We start from the raw sequence: 18,526 nt of genomic DNA on the forward strand, positions 1-18,526 counted from the left end.
CTAGACTAATATTATTAATAAGCCTATTATACTTGTAGAATTAGATTCCAGTAATGGCTGCGTAGGATTGTTTTTGACTCGTGTGATCCAAACATTTCCAATAACTCCAGAGCGTTGTAAAGTCCAAAAGTAAAACTGTATTGTATTTTTTTTTAATCATACGAAATATGCTTCAGTCCACATTTGTTGGCGTTTAGCCTTTAAAAAAACCTTTTCACTGGGGTAAAAAAAAACTAAACCATTTGGTCTCCCGCATGCAAAGACATCATGCACCTGTACTAACAGGACGGTCTAGCTGCAAGCTAACACCGCCATAAATTCAATATATTTAACCATTCATATCAGATTATGTATCTGCATTCGCTTGGCGAATCCATCAAGGCGTCATCACTATATTAATGTTGACGAAACTGAGTTATATTCATTAAAGAAAGTTGATTTAACAAAAAAAACTCATTTAATACACTGAATCATTTTATTGAAATTGAGGATTTTGTTCGAGGATTTGTATTTTTTTTAGGATGATGACATCAGAAAATATGGTGGTGGGCGCTCAGCTTTTCTTAGATAAGAGTAGTGGGGGGCTTCCAGCAAAATAGGTTGGGAACCGCTGCGTTAAACCACCCAGCTTAGAGAAACTCCCAGAGTTCACCTGTGAATTCATCTGTAGACCAAATCCATGTATGCAAGTCTTCAAATGTGTTTTCAGAGACAAATATCCCAAAATGCAATCAAGAAACACACAACAGAATCATGAGAATAAAAATCTTTATTAGTGTTTTATGAAGTCTGCATAATATGCCACACGCCTGAGAAGCTTATGGTCAGAAAAAAAAGAACTGCTCTATCAATACCGCCCTCTACTGGTAAAACAACTGCGACATCTACTGTACTGACTGCTTTGCAAAGAGATTACTGTTAAATACACACATACTGTACTACTGTTATGTATATGTACGTCTGGTCCACGTCAGTTTTTGTAATGTATTTTTTTTCACATTCATATGTTGTAGGCCAAGGATAAAAACAATGTAACACTGGACCCTAACACATGGTTCAGTTCCCCAAATCCAAACTTCACTAGGTGCACTTAAAGTACAATCACTAGTGCCATAAGGTAAACACATTTACATCAAAAAGAAGGGAGAGAGGGGGGGAAACATGTTAAACTCGCAACAGCCACGTAATGACAATAATGGCAGAGTTTAATAAGCTAATAAGTCTTGTTGTACATACTGTATTTTATAGACAGAACAAATACAATACACACATTAACACAGAATGTCCTAGTGTGCAGGCACATTCGCTCTTCTTTTCTCATGGAAGAAAACCGCCCTCCTCTCCTCTACTCCCATGTTTCTGTAACATTTTAAAAAGCCAATTGTATCTGGTTGACCTTAACCTGCTTGACTTAAGCACCAAAAGGTCACAAGAGGTCACGTGTGTTTTTCAATAAAAGAAGTGTAGAGATGACTGAATGAATGGCCATTACAAAGTTTTACATGCCTCTGGAATCATTAAAACCATTACAGGAAAGTAGATTTGGGGTTTCAGGTTTGTGTACTTTAAATGCACCAGATTTCTTTGGAAAAACAAAGGATAGAAACAGGCTACACATCATGTGGGGCAGTGAGTTTTTTTTTTTTTTTTACCAAGACAAAGAGCTGCAATTGGAAATTAATTCAAACTAAACCTTTTGGGGTAAAACGAAGGAATGATCCATGCCCTCCATGTCACTTTAGAAACAGCTGTGGTCTTGAAAATATTACTTTAATAAAAAGTGAACGACAGAAAATTTTAAGTATATTTATATATAAAAATACATGAGAATACAAAAAAGTAGCAAAACAATGGGGATATAGGCTAAAAACAGAATGAATTCATTGATACCTTCAATTTCTCCTGGTGAGACGTTTAATGGTTCACCTCGGAGAGCCCCAGGACTCCCAGTGTCGAGTCAAAAAGAGAGAGAAAAAAGCTTTTGATAACAGCTGATATTCTCTGGTCCCTGCCCAGTGCACCTCGCAAAGCCTGGCCAAACATCTCATTAGCTTCCATACCAGGCTGTTCAGTGGGGATGTAAATCAACTAAACCAAGGACATGTAGAGTGCCATATAATGACAAAGAAATAAACTACATCCAGATCAAGTTTGCAGTTTGTTTGGGGTTTTTGGAATCACTTCTTTTTTTTTTTTTTAAAACTAACATTCCTATTCGTCCATTAAGAAGCATGTCTTATAACGACACACGTCGAGAGTTACAAAAAAGGGCCATTCTGGCGAAGTCAATTCAAATTTCATAAACACACTGTGGCGTTTCCTTCGGAGGAGAACGGCCACAAAGGCCATCGTTTCTTCACCAAGCCACCTCCCCCCTGACAAAAGATGGGGCCAAGTTTCCCAGAGAAAAGTAAACTTAGGTTCAGAACAATGGTTGGGGTGGGCTGGAACAAAAATCATTTTAGCATTCAAGCTTGTGTTACTCATACAAGCAATCTTCAATACTGAGAAACTATTCACAGATATTTTTGGTATTTCCCCTACTTCCTGGACTAAAAACCAATATACATTTTTATTTGTACCACAAATAGATCTAATATTAAGGATTTGGGGAAAAGCAATTTAACAAGGTGCATGACATAGATGGGTAACAAAGTGCCAATTTTCTTTTTTTTTTTACTGAAAAGTCTGTATGTGTGTGAGTGCAACAGTGTAGGTGCATTTGTTCTTGTGTGTGTGTGTGTGTGTGTGTGTGTGTAAAGTTAAAAGAGGGATGTGGAACTGGGCCACAAATACTGTGGAGAATGTTACAGAAAATTCATTCTGTGGGGTTTCCATTTTTTTTTCATGAAAGGACTCACAAGTTTAGAATTTAATGATCATGTAATGGGCTGCGTTTTTTTTGGGGGGCGTTTCTTTAGCTGTTTAGGACATACTGGAGCAGCGTGCAGACGGGGAACCCATCTGGGTCAGAACCTTGTCCAGCCACTGCAGGGGACCGTTCAAATGCAGCTCGATCCAGCAAGGAGTGCTTGTGACGGTCTGCCGCCTGGAAAACAAAGACGTGCATTTTAATGTCCCGTGTCTGTGCTGACGTGGCCTTTTCACGCCTTACGACACGTGACTTGTGACGCTTCATGCTACTAAGGAAGCAAAACTTCTCAAGACCAGAACATAGAATCCTTCTGTTTAGGTTGAGTTTGTGAGGCATCAGAATCAGAATCGGTTACTTAACTAAAAGTTTTAGATCAATTTTCCATGTCCTACGCTATGACAGATACAAAATTATACACCGTTAAAAATAGTTAGAAAATTTGATAAAAGGGTCAAAACTAGTAGGGCTGTAATAGGACGATACACCTATCTTCTGATTCGATACTATCACGATTCTTGGGTGCCGATTCAATATGTATTGCGATTTTTAAGTACTGTGATTCTACAAGGATTGCGATTTATTGTGACTTTTGTTTTTTAACACTAGACCGTGGGAAAATGTTGAATCATACACTTCTAGGGGCCTTTACTTTGGAAAATATCTAAATTGATACAGCAGAAATGTTTGATTTTCAGCATGTATGTAGTCAGAGATGTCCTGAGGTCAAATATATCAGTTATTTTCAGGCATTTTATTTGTTAAATTTTTTCCAGCGACCCTTAAATCAAAGAATAAAGACATTTCCCTCACAAATTAGTGCTATGTTCTTTATTTATAAGGGACATGTAATATTTTAGACATCTGGTGAATATAATCCAATCAGTCTTGTATATATACAGTTCCCTTTGTTAACACCTTATTTTGAAAACATGACGTAGTCACACGTGTATACTTCTGCTAACTTTACCAAGTCCGTCGCTATCGCCCTCTTTATCCATCCATGGTCAGCTCCATCGGGGCCGTTTGAATGCATTTAACAGAAATGTCAGTATATGGGTGCTCTACAGTTGTAGCGTCGGCCCATTTGACCACGGAGATGAGTGACGGCTGGCTTCACCGCGGTAACTTACTTCTACCCCCACGTAGACTCAAATTAAGCAAATTTATTAATATTAATTCTGGTATTCAAAAAATAATTAAAAAATTGTGATACACAGGTGAATCAATTTTCCCCCCCACTCCTAACAGTTTGTAATTCAGCTTCATTCAAACTTGAATAGACATGTATCATGTATGAATTAAGCTGTTCAAACACAGTGTGGTTGGTAGTGCTCACCTGTACTCGGCTCCCCAGCCTTTGACAAAGCTCATGCGGATGGTGCACATCCTGGTGAGCTGGTAAACAGCCTCGAAGCCCTGGTTGACCGACTGAGCCAGCAGGGCTGCAAATTCCTGGTTGTTGAAGATTTTTAGATTACAACCTAAAAGGAACAAAGAGGTAAACAGGCCAGCAGTTAGTGTGGGTTTTCCTTGTGATTCTTAAAGGGGACCTATTATGTTCATTTTCAGGTGTATACTTGTATTTGGGGTTTCTACTAGAACATGTTTACATGCTTTAATGTTCAAGAAACGCTTTACTTTTCTCATACCGGCTGTGCTGCTGCACCTCTATTCACCCTCTGTCTGAAACGCACCCCCTCCCGAAAAGCCCAGTGTGCTCTGATTGGTCAGCTGACCCCCTGTTGGGATTGGTCGACCGAACCAAACTCTTTGGACTCCGCTCCATCTCCGCTCTAACTAGCTTTGTTTGAGAGCGTGCCAAACTAGCCGTTATGCAAATGTGTTATTTGGTGACATCACCACGTTACAGAAGAAAAAGCAGGACTTCAAGCGAGGCGTTTCAGGCAGTTCAGGAGCCGTATTTCTGTCGGGGGGAGCAACTCCTGGACTTTGGGCTTTGTAACTTTGCAAACATTTTAAATGCACAAAAACTATATAACACACTATAGGATAGGGAGAAAAAAAAAAATCACAAAAGCATAATAGGTCCTCTTTAAGGCCTGACATACCAGGCCGACATTTGTCCTTTGGTTGGCAGAGGTCTGTCATTGTGAGTCTATGGCTAATTATTGTTCAGAGTTTTTTTGGTGTGTTCGGCATCATTGGCTACAGTTGGCCTTAACCGGCGGCAGTTGGGTCGCATGAGCATGCTGAATCAGCACCAGAACCAGTAGGTGAGAACGTGAGCTATGGCTGTTTATCCAAGCATACTCATTCATTTAGTATGGTCATTCACACATACTGTAAAATAACATCCCACGCACATGGGAACAGTTTGGAATGATTGACAGAGTACAGATCAGTGGCAGATCAGTGGATTTTACTGTGAGGTTTCTATAGACTCTGTGATACGTTTGATAAAGGTTTTTGCTGTGACTCTGGGTCCCCATTAGAATCATTTGCCGATATGAATCCAAGCTGACTATAGCTGCCGTCCACCACAAAGGAGCAAACTACAAACCTTTCAGAGACACCTTTCAAGCCAACAGGATGTGGATTTTTTTATTAAAAATTAGGGCGGTCAATTGATTAAAATATTTAATCGCAATTAATTGCATGATTGTCCATAGTTAATTAATCCCAAATTAATCACACATTTTATATCTGTTCAAAATGTACCTTAAAAGGGAGATTTTGTCAAGAATTGTATATTCTTATCAACATGGGAGTGGGCAAATATGCTTGCTTTATGCAAATGTATGTATATATGTATTACTGGAAATCAACAAACAACACAAAACAATGACAGATATTGTCCAGAAACCCTCACAGGTACTGCATTTAGCATAAAAAATATGCTCAAATCATAACATGGCAAACTGCAGCCCAACAGGCAACAACAGCTGTCAGTGTGTCAGTGTGCTGACTTGACTATGACTTGCCCCAAACAATGTGATCATCATAAAGTGGGCATGTCTGTAAAGGGGAGACTCGTGGGTACCCATAGAACCCATTTACATATCTTGAGGTCAGAGGTCAAGGGACCCCTTTGAAAATGGTCATACCAGTTTTTCCTCGCAAAATTTAGCACAAGTTTGGAGCGTTATTTAGCTTCAATAGCTTTAAAACTGAGCCCGCTACAACCTAAGAAAATCGCAAGTTGCGGTAATGCGTTAAAACGGCGTTGACTTTGACAGGCTTATTAAAAAAGAAATTTTTGGTCATGTATAACTTCAAAATATTCATTCGGGGAACAATATGGTGGGTCTGCTGGGTATGTATGGCCTGCTTCAGCATCATCATGGAAAGAGCTCCGCCTACTGTATATTCATGACCAGAAGCTATCCAGTCTATACCTTTTATTTTGTTCAGTGGGTACCGTATTTCCCTAATTTGCTACTCAAGTGACATCTTCAGCACCTTACCTGGAGGAATTTTACACACTGTCGCTGGATGCCAGCCATACCGCTGGTTGCAGTTTGGACTCTGGACAAAGATAGCGCTATCACTCAGGCACTCAGCAAATACCTCCCCTCCAATGTAGTAGAGTCTAACTCCTCTTCCTGTAAAACACAGACAGACAGAAGCTGGAACGAGATCTGACTTGGAGAAGACGCGTAGGACTGGATCAGTGGCACATTTTTGAAAGCTGAAACAAACTGTAAAGAGGCTAAGAGGTGGTCTGTAGACGATTAGTTACTGTAAAAGCCCCGACACACCAAGCCGACGGTCGGTCGCAGGACAGTTTTGGACTGTCGGTGAGCATCCGTCGGCCGAGTTTTTTCGGGGTGTCCCGAATCGTCGGCTCTAGCCTGCCCGTGTCGGACGTTTTACGGCCAATTCAGCATGTTGAATCGGCGGCGGTTCCCGTCGGTTAGAGAAATCACTCCAGTGCACGAGAAGAGAAACGGACGTGAGGAAAGCAAGGGTTCAGAGGGTTCTTCTCATTTTTCATCTTCATCTCATCGGATCATTCCAATACACGGATATTTTCACAACGACGTGGCCGTCTGGAATGAAGCTAAGTAGTGAGTGAGAGTGGTGTGAAAATGATCGGCTGACACCGCTTTGTTTCATGTACGTATCATAATAACAGCTTGTATATCCGCAGTCCTCGGTCTTCCAGTTTCCCTTTTTGAATGACAAATACAGACTACCGCGATGTGCTGGTTGGGAGAATTATTTCCTCTCACGCAGGCGCAGAATGTACGTGGTAGATGGCTGTTGGCTGTAATTTTTGCGGTTCGAGTGCAACTTTTTGGCCAAGACAAAGGCGACGTGAGGCGACGCAACTGGTGGCCGTCGTCGCTGCTAGTTCTTTGAGGTCGGTTTGGTGTGTCTGGGACATAAAGCTACCTGAGGCTGTGCCATACCTATGTGCCTCCGGGTCATCTCCACAGTGGCGTTCCTGTTGACGTTAGACAGCAGGCCCAGGCAGAAACGCTCAGAGTTTGATGGATCTGTGAAGCCGTCCACCGTCAGCGAGGGCTGAGAGGCGTGGAACGTCTCCCCCACGCGCTGGTTCAGCTCGTAATAGGCTATAGAGCACCAGAAGGCTGGCTCAGAGTAAGTCACCGGCTGCAGGTCTACAGTAGAGGATCATGTCAGTGAGGTTTATCCGCTGTGATGTATTAACATACAGTATGCTTTATTTGTTCTGTATTGTTTTGGCATCTTACCCATGCTGTGATTGACAGGAGACAGAGTGCTGGGGGAGAGCTCTGCCGGAGAACCTGACAGAAGAAAAACAGGAAGTCATTGATATGGATGGGTTCACAGGAGACCAGAACATGGGGACCAGGTGGATCAGATCAAAGACGTGAAAGATGAAAGTGGCGGCTGCCTTGCAAAGGAATGCCATAATGGTACTGTAAACCTGCTCATTTTGCATTAGAGTGATGAAGAGATGCTGTTTACTGTTACCGTAACAAAAGCCTCGTCTGGACATCTTGCTTTGTTGAGATTATACAGTTTGAACTATAACTTACTTGATAGCACAAAGAACTGAATGGATGATCTATAAAACAGTGAGTAGCTTACTGCTGCTGCTGTTATGGTTAACATTAACAGCACATCAAAGATGCAAACACACTCCAGTCAGGAGACGCAGGGAGCATACAGTATACTAGTTTATTCCATTTCCAGAAAAGTTCCTGGAGAAACTCAAGAGTCTTACAAGCGTTTTCCCTAATGCATGTTAATAACAGCTTTGGACCAGGTAATTCACAGAGCTGCAAACTCTCTAGGCAAACTATTTGGTATTGTCATCAATCTTTGATCCAAGATTGGTTTCTAATGCAGGATAGATCAGATCAGTACTAATTCACTAGGGAAATATAAATATAACTTTTATAAATACCAGTGCCAAAAATGATATCTGCAGTTCATTATTCCAGATTTCTAAAAAAAGGATCTGGTCTATAAAACGTGATACAGCAAAGGATGGTGTTAAGGATGAAGCCTCTTCACTGAATATTGTCAACGTATGCATCTTTAGCACATTTATTCCCTGAAAACATAACTTAGACTTTGACCTGGCTGGGGAGGGAAGGCTGACTCACGAGGAAAAGGAGAAGGAGTTGCTAGTATAAGGTACCTGTGTCCATGCTTTGATTCATCTGTTGATCGCTGGCCTCCCCATCCTCACTGATGTAGCCTGGTGGAGGCGTTTCTGTTGAAATGAGGTGAGGAGAAGAAAATGAGCTGTGACGTTATCATCATTTAATATGGCTGTTTAACCAACTGAAATCATGCTAACAGTTTTAGTAATATCACTTTTTTTTCCTGAAGTGAATTTACAGCTAAACCCAGGATATGGAAAATAGAGTTGTTCTGATACCGATACCAGTGTTGGAAATGCGTCCGATACTACCCAAAATCTGGGATCGGGTATCGGCGAGTACGCCAGTCTATGCACCGATCCGATACCATCATTTATTAACCCAGAAATAAAATCAACTTGTTTGATCTAGGGATGCTAATTTTGAAAAATGTTCTTAACCAATAACCGACCCTCGTTAACCGATTATTAACCGTTAACCGACAAGATTTTTGTCTCGCATGCAGCGGTGTACCAGCTGAAGGAGCACAACAGATATATGTTGACGGGAGTCTCCAGTTCACCGTCAGGGAGCGTTAACTTAGCAGCTACGATGCTGCGTGTAGTGTCGCGGACATGCAGCCACTTTCCCAGTAAAAGTCTCCACCACACATTTAGTTTAGTTTAGCAGGTTATCAGCTGTGTGTCTGCCCGGCGGAACTTTAGCTAGTGTCCAACAAACAGTGTGTGTGTTTGTGCTACGTTAGCAGCTCTAGCATTGCCGGAGGCTTCGTGCTCGCCTCCTCACACGTAGTCTGTGTAACTTTAGTGAGTTTCCAACAGACCGTGTGTGTGTGTTGGCGGTGAGTGTGAGGTTGTTGGTGGCGTTCTAGCTGTGATCGTAGGTGTAGCAGTGTGTGGACAGTTTATTTGTCGGTGAATAAATGCTACCAAACTACAACTCCTCCGCTCCGCTCAAGAGAGCTGGAGAGATATCCATAGAGAGACCAGAGCCGACTTCCTGTATCCTGCAACTCCGGCTCCGCCTCTTAAGGTGGGCTGTTAAGGTGGACCAGCTTTTCTCCATAAAGTGACGAGCCGCTCACTGTGTTTTTCTCAGCTTTTTAATTAATTATTAATATTTCTTTTAACCGTTTTAACCGATTGCGTAAATCAGTTAAGATGCTTAATGTCGGTTAACAGTTAAACAGTTAATTATTAACATCCCTAGTTTAATCGGAAATCAATTATTCTTCGCCGCTCCAAAACAGTAGCCTGCACTGTGCTGTCGTCCTGGATGTGTCATGGCTGCCACTGGAAACTACTGTTTTAGAGCAACAAAGAAGAACTGATTGCAGGTAGTTTGTCACGTAACGATAGCAAATAACAGCAGCAGTGCGGTGCTGGCGGAGAGTGTAACGGTAGTCAGAGCGAGGACAATGTCAACCATTTGGCAATATTTCACAGTGGAAACTCTGTTCATGTTTTAGAAAGGGATTAACCTGAGCCAGGCCATCATAAAGATAGCAATCATATCACATTGATCATATCAATACATGGTAAGTAGTAAACAGCTGTTAAATAATAATGACGATATATTTTTTTATCACACTGGTATCGGATCGGTACTCGGTATCGGCTGATACTGCAGGTTCAGGTATCAGAATCATATTGGGAAGGAAAAAATCGTATCGGAACATCTCCAATGGAGAATAAGTTTCTCTTTGATTAATACAATCAGTATGAGAAAAACACAACAACTTTTCATATACAAATTAGATAGGGTTGGGCAATATTTTAAAATTTTCCAACCGGCCATCGTCAGCCCAACAACCGCTATTACCGATATATTCGTGCAGGTGTGTGTGCACGCTGCACAACCCCCCTTCTCTCTCTCTGCCCGCTGAGCAGCGGCAGAGCGGCTCTCGTTCTTCGGAGGCAGATCATTAAATTAGCAAAATAAAATGCCAAAAAAAACTCAGATGTACGCAGTTAATCGCAGTTAATCGTCGATAACCGATATATTTGTCCAGTTGCCCAACCCTACTAGATACCATGTCATACATTGCATACAGGAACTTAGAATAACAGTTTCTTCACTTTCAGATTTCATTTCGCACATTAACCCTTCAGTACATTAGTCCCTCCCACCCAGTGCAGAGATAATGAACTCACCTGGTATATAGTTGTTTGGAGGTTCGATTCCTGCGGGGAAGTTTGTGTTCTCAGGTATGGAATGAGTGTAGTCATCCAGAGGTGGCAGCTCTGGCAGGATTTCTGAGTGTCTTGGCACAAGAACAGGAGGCAGCACTACAGTGTTGGGTAGAAGAGATGAGTTAGACTCTTATCAGTTATATGCTCTAAAACAATATACTGTCAGTGGGGTTTGGACAGTTTTAATGCAAAAAATGAACAAGTGCTTTGAAACAAGTTTCATTATTGTGGGGAAAAAAAACTTTACAACAGCAATAAGACAATGATGAAACACGCAAGAAACTTAAACTGAAATCTTAAACCGATTAACGGCTTATTAGAAATGAAGCTGGTTTCATATTGTCCACCCCTGAAGCTCTTAAAGGAATAGTTCGACATTTTGGGAGATGCACTTTAGAGCTCGCCTGATATTAAAAACAATAGTCTGGAGCAGGAAAAAGCCGATAACCGATCAACCGGCCGATTTCTTCTTTACTTCTGCAGCAGCCTAGTTGGCTACTTTTGCATACGCCGTTTTTAATAAATAATGTTTTTGTCACTCCGAATTTAATAAATCGTAAAAGAGTATCCTGAAGTGTGATTTGGTGGATTACATCGTTGAAATATGTTCTATTCATTTACATTGGGCGATGCTCTGTTCGGTGGTTTATGACTAGCCAGGATTACTTCTCTTGTGCGTCTTGTTATATTGTTAATGTCACTCTTACAAACCACGAATAGACAGTTAAATGGCTGGATTATTTGGAAGAGAAAATGCTAAATTGGTGAGTTAAAGTAACAGTGAATGATTTCTTTTCCTCGTGGTCTGCTTGTCTTGTATTGTGGACAAAGAGCTGGTGGAAGCTGCGCAGCCGTCGGCTTCTATCAGAGCCCAGTTCCGCAGATAACGATAGTTTGCAAAATGTCCTATCGGCGCTGACTAAGCGGTTTACATCTAATGCACCTTTTGCTTTCTTGCCGAGAGTTAGATATGAAGATTGGCACCACTCAGTTTGTAAAACACTGTATAATGCTACAGCAGTCAGTAGGAGTGTAACGATTCATCTACTACATCGATGTATCGATTTATATTCCTACGATCCAACTACATCGATACGTACTCGGTAAGTTGTCCTTCACGGGAGACGTATATCGATATAAAATCCATTTGAAACATAAAAATCGATTGTATCGATACTAAGGATTTGCACCTTGTATTTAAGGACGACAAACGTTATATGAAAGTTGTTTTTTAGCACTTTTATTAGTAAAGATATGTTAAACGTTACTCCGGTTCACTCTACAGACATGCGCCAGCTCTGCCCTCTGCAGCGCGAGCACGCATCCATGGCGTGCATGCAGACGAACGCGCACTGGACTCCTCGCTCTCTCACCCGGTAGAGGAGCCGGCAGTTTCAGGCGCTATCAATCCACTTGACGATGACGGCTTCACCCGCTGCCTTTTTTTCATTCAGAGAAAATGACTTTCCTTTCCCCTTTGTGATATCTATGTGCATCACGCAGCATCAGCCGCCTCACGTAACCAGCCGGAGAGCAGACGGTGCGCGAGGCAAATTATCACGACGGGAGTAAAGTAAAAAACAAAACAGAAACTCAACTAACGTTAGTCTAACATAGTTTTAAAATGTTTTTCCAGATGTTTTCATAAATGAAAAGAGCCCAAATGAACACTGTAGGTGGACTACTTGATTACTATAAGCAGATTATTTAAACAGCATTTGTAGATGAATGATTCTGTCCAAAGCTGTTTGATCACTATCAGCTGTTTGATCACTATCAGCTGTTTGATCACTATCAGCGGTTGATCTCTGTATTATTGATCTACTGTTTATATTGAAAATGAGGACAGAAGCAGCAGGTTAAACCACTGTTCATTTAACTTGAACAGAAGTTGGTTTATTATATTCTTTGTTAAATATTGCACTACCTTGTATCTTGAGAACTGAAGCAGCAGGTCCTGCAGTTCCGCTTTTTTTATTATTTTCTAATAAAGGCTGTATGTATTTGCCATTAATAATTGTTTACTTGTTTTTATCCATAATTAATTTATCCCTGATTCCCTTAAAAGAAAAACTTTGAGGAATCCTGACCTGCTCTGTCCAGTATCAGCTATTTATTTCACGTCACACTGATTGAATCTTTGGCAAAAAAAAGTTACTGTATCAATTTCAAATCATTGAATCGTATCGTATCGCTCTAGATGAGCAAAATATAATCCTTAAATCGTATCGTATCGTTGTAAAATCGTTACACCCCTAGCAGTCAGCTTAGCATAAAGACTGGAAACAGAGAAACAGATAGCCTGGCTATATCCAAAAGGTATAAATATCTGCTTGCCAGCCCCTCTAAAGCTCACCAATTCATTCATTATATCTGGTTTGCTTAATCTATACAAAAACTCAAGTGTTTTGACAACATGTGGTTTCACGGGGTGGTATGTATCAGACTATTTCTTGGCAGGTGCAGGGACTTGCATGGCAACCCGAAGATAATCACAAGACTCCAGGAAGTCACTGCGCCCAGCCAAAAAACAGTCCCACACATAACCCCCCAGAAAAAACACTCATTGTTGTTTTTTTCTACAGATAAACACTAGATATAACAGGTTAATGAGTGAGCCTTTAAAAGGGGCTGGTAGACCGTACAACTGAGCCAGACTAGCTGCCCTCCCCCTTTTCCAGTCTTTATGCTAAGCTAAGCTACACGGACGCTGACTGTAGCGTCATATTTAGCATACAGACATGAGAATGCTATTGATCTTCTCATTGAACTCTTAGCAAGAAATCCAATGAGCGTATTTCCACAAAAATGTCGAATTACTCCTTTAAGTAAACAAACAAGAAGGCTTCCCATCACATTAAAAGGTGTGCATCACAGACTGACACATGTTCACATCTCTAAGACCAAACTTGTCCTCATAAGACCAGACTAACACTTTGGTTACTGGGAAGTTCAACAAAATCCTACATAGACAAATGACTAATGTGTTAGAAATATTGCTGCTTTGCATTCAGTTTAGCTTAAAGGCCCTGACACACCAAGCCGACGGTCGGCTGTCGGACAGTTTGGGACCGTCGGTGAGCGTCTAGTTTTTGCGGTGTGTCCTGGACCGTTGGCTCTAGTTTGCCCATGTCAAAGTTTTTCTGCCGATTCAGCATGTTGAATCGCCAGTGGTGCCCATCGGTAAGAGAGATCACTCTAATTGGCTGTTCAGCTTAAGCGAATCAGTGCACGAGAAGAGAAACGGACGTGAGGGAAGCAAGCCAACGAGTAAAGTCAAGAGGAAAAACAAAGGAGGCTCTTCTCATTATTCATCTCATCTGATCATTCTAATACACGGATATTTTCACAACGACGTGGCCGTCTGGAATAAAGCTGTGGTGAGTGAGAGTGGTGTGAAAATAGACATGTTCATATATGTATCATAACAACGGCTTGTATATCCACCGTCCTCGGTCTTCCGGTTACCCTTTTTGAATGATGAATACAGACTAGCGCCGCCTGCTGGTGTGGAGAGTGATTTCCTCTCACGCATGCGCAGAACGTAAGTGCTAACTGGCCGTCGGCTGTAGTCTTTGCGGTGTGTTCGAGCGCCGCTTTTTGGCCAAGACAAAGGCAACGTGAGGTGACACAACTGGTGGCCTCGGTCGCCGCTAGTTCTTTGATGTCTGGTTGGTGTGTCTGGGCCGTTACAAGTCTCAGTGGGAGTCAATAGATTATAGCGATAATCCAACAACAATGCAGCAGACGCTGAAATACGAGGAGATGTGCATGTATTAGGTAACAAATGTCCACTGGACAGAGTAATCTCACCTGGGGTCTCCACCCTCTGGTAGTGGTAGGGGTTGATGCAGACCTCATCCTTCTTTAGGTGGAAGGCATACTCACAAGCCTCGATGGCACGCAGCTCGTGGTGGCTGTGAAGGTCCGGCCATCGCCACAAGCGACAGTAGATAACATGGGGAAGCCCCTTCCTGTGGGAGACCTGCAGGCGGCCATCCAGAGATCTGATTGAACAGCAAACAGTAGATGGTGGTGAGATGGGTGGAAGATACACAGGGGAGAGGGGGGAAACACATAATAAGACCAGGTAGGGGAGGGAAATGGAGATGGATTGGATTGAGTGGAGACGAGAACGAGTAAACAAAGATGTTCTCAATGTCCGTCCACTAAAACATTGTAATGACAACTCTCCCACATCAAAGTTGTATGCAACACCATACAAGAGTTGAGGATAGTCACCTGGTTTGGTCAGGGTAGCTGTATAGGCCTGATGTATCCCACTGTTCTATCGTATTTGGTGTACTCAGTCCCCATATTTCAGAGCAATTGCTGTGCACAGAGAAAACAACAAAACAAAAACAAAAAACAAATGATAAACATGGGACATGGCTCATTCAGAAATATCAGTATGGGTTTTAATGTCAACATTAAAAGGCCTCTTTTATTAGAGTCTCATGGCAAAAGACATCAAATTCATTTTCAGCGGTGGAAATGAAAGATGGGAACTTCAAATAAGAGAAGCCTTTTTGACAGAATTAAGGTAAAAGAACCAAACACAACATGGAATCTGCTAAAACACACAATGAGTGAGACAAAGAGCATTCTTCAAACAGTGGCATCGCATCAAACACTTAAAATGACTTTTTCCACTACAGTGTGTTATGTCAGAACTTATCTGGAGACATTCAAACAAACACTGAAGACACACAATGGCAACAAAAGAAGGGAAAAGGGAGGAGGCAACCTTGGAAGAAAAAAAAAAATCCATCTTCAGATACTCTTAAAAAAGAAAATGGGCAAAAAATAAGAAATTAAAATGAGGACAAATGAGAGTAGTTGCTTCTGAATAATAACAGGACAATAACAAAATCTACATGTTAAATGCTGCAAATACACAACACGTACTAGAATTAATTACTCTGGTGGGATCTCAACTACCATTCAAAATTGTTTTATTCAACTGTCTGGCTCATGACAGGGCAGGAAACAAACTTTTGCCCACCAGCCATAGCAGCTGGTAGATTCAATTCAACAGCTATTTTTTTTAGAGTAGAACCAATCTAAATGTTAAATGGCTACCTAACAAAGTGGCAAGCAGGGTAGATGAGCTCCCCATCACAATCAAATGTACCAACATATGTATGGCTGGTGGCAATGCCCCAATCTGGCATCATTTTGTGTTTGTAACCCACCCTCTGTCATATAGATATCCGCTACTAGTCCAGCCCTCTACCAGAAACTATTTCATTCAGATCGAGCCAGCCACTGTATCTCTACAAACATAACAGTGTGGCCTAGAACAATTCTCAGGCGATAACAACCAGGCCGCTATCTATAGACATACAAACATCTGACGTGGTACTTGGCGGCACATCAGTGAGGAATGAATCTGTTAACACAGTGTTCTAACTGAACGTGAGTCTGGGCCATCAAGGCTGGCTGGCTGATAAAGAGAACATCTTCTCTCACCCTTTTAACAGCTCTCTCCCCGTGAGTGTAATAAAAACTAACTGTAAGTACAGTTGTAAACAAACAGTGATTTGATTCATGTTCTACTATTATGTATCCCTAAAACAAACCTTTTGACATTGCCATCAGTTTTACATTGCAGGAAATTATGAAAACCGAATTAAGAAAAGAGAAGTGCAAGATCTGCATCTGCCACCAGCCCAAGAGAGAGGTCTCGACTAAGTGCACTTGCATAGACATGTGTAACAGCAGCAGTTTGTCTCTGAACCTAGTTTGAACAGCAATCAAGGGTTGGGCAGTATACCTGGGGATGGTGACACACTTGGTGTTGCAGTTCTGTGTGGTGATAGCTTTCTCCAGCTCATCTAGCTGGCCTGTCTTCTTTAGTTTCTTCACTAAGCTCTTCACAGCCTTCTCGCACCATTTCTCCTCTTGCCCGTTCTGTTCTCCACCGCCTGCTCCGCCCGGGCCACTGGACGACTTCTTCCAGCCCAAAAGCCTCTTCACCACAGGAGGGGTGAACGGCAAGATGGAGGACATCTTAGCTGGACAAGCCGGGGAGTCTCCAGAGGACTCAACACACAGCTCTCTCTCACTCACACACACACAGACAGAGGGGACCTGGAGCTACAGTGTGGGCCCTTGCTCTGACGGGGCCCCTCTAGTGACCAGTGAGTCACAGGGTGGAAGCCAGTGCTAGCAGGGGGGGATACTCAAAAGAGATGGACACCTTGGGAGAAAGTCACAAATAAAGTGCATCATTACAAAACATGGTACAGCAAAAACAACCATATATATATATATATATATATATATATATATATAGCATATTCAAATCAATAAAAGACATGTAACTGAGCTTTTTACTCAGTGAAACTAAGAATATTAAATGAAATTGTAAGACTGTTTTGACAGCAGCATCACATCATTTACATAACTGCCTCTTGTGTGAAGTTAAGCATTGAGTGAACAATCAGAGCTGTCCACTCCACTTGACGTTAGCTTGTCACAAACACTGCTCGACATTGAAGCCTGCTAGCATGCAAACTTGTAAAGTGATCAGACGGGCTGTGTGGGCCTCATACTGTCCCATTCAGCCTATAGAAGCAATCCCGATCAGCTACAGAGCATACAGAACAACACAGTGATCTATATGTTGTGATCATGGACCAGGAGAGTGTTTAGTGACAGGCCCCCTCAGTGCTAACACACACACTGGCTGTGAAGGCCGGCTGCTGGCTAGCTGCTGGGGGGCCTGCTGGACTCAGATCACAACAATAAGTTCACCAGTGTTTGCTCGCTCAGTGTCTCAACAGCATAATGCTGACATGATCTCAACGTTAGCTGCAAACTAGAGTTAATGTAAGTGAGCAGATCGATAGTTCATGGAGGAGTGCTCCTCTGGCTAGGTCAGCTAACGCTAGCTAGCTTCACTGAGCTAGCTGCTAGCTGCTAGCCTCCAGCTTGTTATCAGAGATCCTTTTGTTGTGATCCAGTAAAAACCCTCCGATGAGCAACAGTCAGGTCGCTGCTCTGCTCCCTACCGCCAGCTATAATTAACCTAATAACACATCATGTAGCTTCATGAATATAAACCGTGTAATGTTTCATTTCCACGGAGCTGTGGAATGTTTGTGACTTTTATAATAAAAAGTGAGTAGTTAGCATGTTGGACTAACTCTTCCACTCTGAGCTCTGAGCTGCCGCTGGCTGCTGACGGACCATCGGTACATCTCTCACTAAACACGCTAAAAGTCCAGAAAACAGACGAAAGCATCTCAATAGTTACCCCAGCTTTAGAGTCCGAAGCTCCGCTATGTGAGTAGAAGATGCGCTCAGCCCTCTGGACACCTTGTTGACATAGAAGCGCTGATCTGTGTTGTGCTGCAGCTGGTTGTGAGCAGACTGGTGGATCCTCTCAGGCTGCTAGCAGAGCTACTGGAGCTAGCTGGCTAGGTCAGGTTAGGTTGACCGGAACAACAACACTAACATGCTGGCTTAATGCCTCCCTATTCAAACACTGATTGGAGGATTATAAGAAGACACGCTCTGGATACTGGCTGATGGCCTTGACAATCCTTATTGTTTATTTGACAGCATGGCTTTATATCTGTCATTCAGAGAGGGTTTGGAGGCAAAAACTGATTTTATTCAGCATTTTTTTACAAGATATTCACAAAATCATTATTTATATTTCCAACAAAATACAACGGTAGATTAACAGCAAAAATAAATAAACAAAATAAATCAATAAATAGATGAAGAAATAAATAAATAGATTCATTAATTAATTAATAATAAAAAAAAAAAAAAAAATAAATAAATAAAATAAAGAATGTCACAATCAGTTTTAGCTATTTCTTATTAGAAATGTTTGTAATGTTTGTACTTCCGTTTCTGTATGATATAATAACCTCTCTCAGGAT

At 41.8% G+C, this 18,526-nt stretch overlaps 1 protein-coding gene across 2 annotated transcripts; it reads right to left on the reverse strand.

Moving 5' to 3' along the window:
* Positions 1 to 751: 751 nt before the first annotated feature.
* On the reverse strand, positions 752 to 18,091 carry LOC141768820 (mothers against decapentaplegic homolog 2). 2 transcript variants are annotated; one of them, XM_074637215.1, is made up of 11 exons: positions 17,890 to 18,091; positions 16,405 to 16,830; positions 14,871 to 14,960; positions 14,442 to 14,635; positions 10,590 to 10,724; positions 8,484 to 8,546; positions 7,555 to 7,608; positions 7,249 to 7,461; positions 6,301 to 6,438; positions 4,212 to 4,356; positions 752 to 3,049 (listed from the first exon to the last, which is right to left on the reverse strand). In XM_074637215.1, exons 2-11 carry the CDS (start codon positions 16,638 to 16,640, stop codon positions 2,926 to 2,928), a joined length of 1,392 nt encoding a protein of 463 aa, XP_074493316.1. In that variant the 5' UTR covers positions 16,641 to 16,830; positions 17,890 to 18,091; the 3' UTR covers positions 752 to 2,925. The 2 variants fall into 2 exon arrangements, with proteins under 2 accessions (XP_074493316.1, XP_074493314.1); XM_074637213.1 differs by having other exon boundaries at positions 8,472 to 8,546; positions 17,890 to 18,089.
* Between the last annotated feature and the right edge of the window lie 435 nt (positions 18,092 to 18,526).

The sequence above is a fragment of the Sebastes fasciatus genome, chromosome 6 (genome assembly GCF_043250625.1).
Source record: "Sebastes fasciatus isolate fSebFas1 chromosome 6, fSebFas1.pri, whole genome shotgun sequence".
Taxonomy (NCBI): domain Eukaryota; kingdom Metazoa; phylum Chordata; class Actinopteri; order Perciformes; family Sebastidae; genus Sebastes; species Sebastes fasciatus.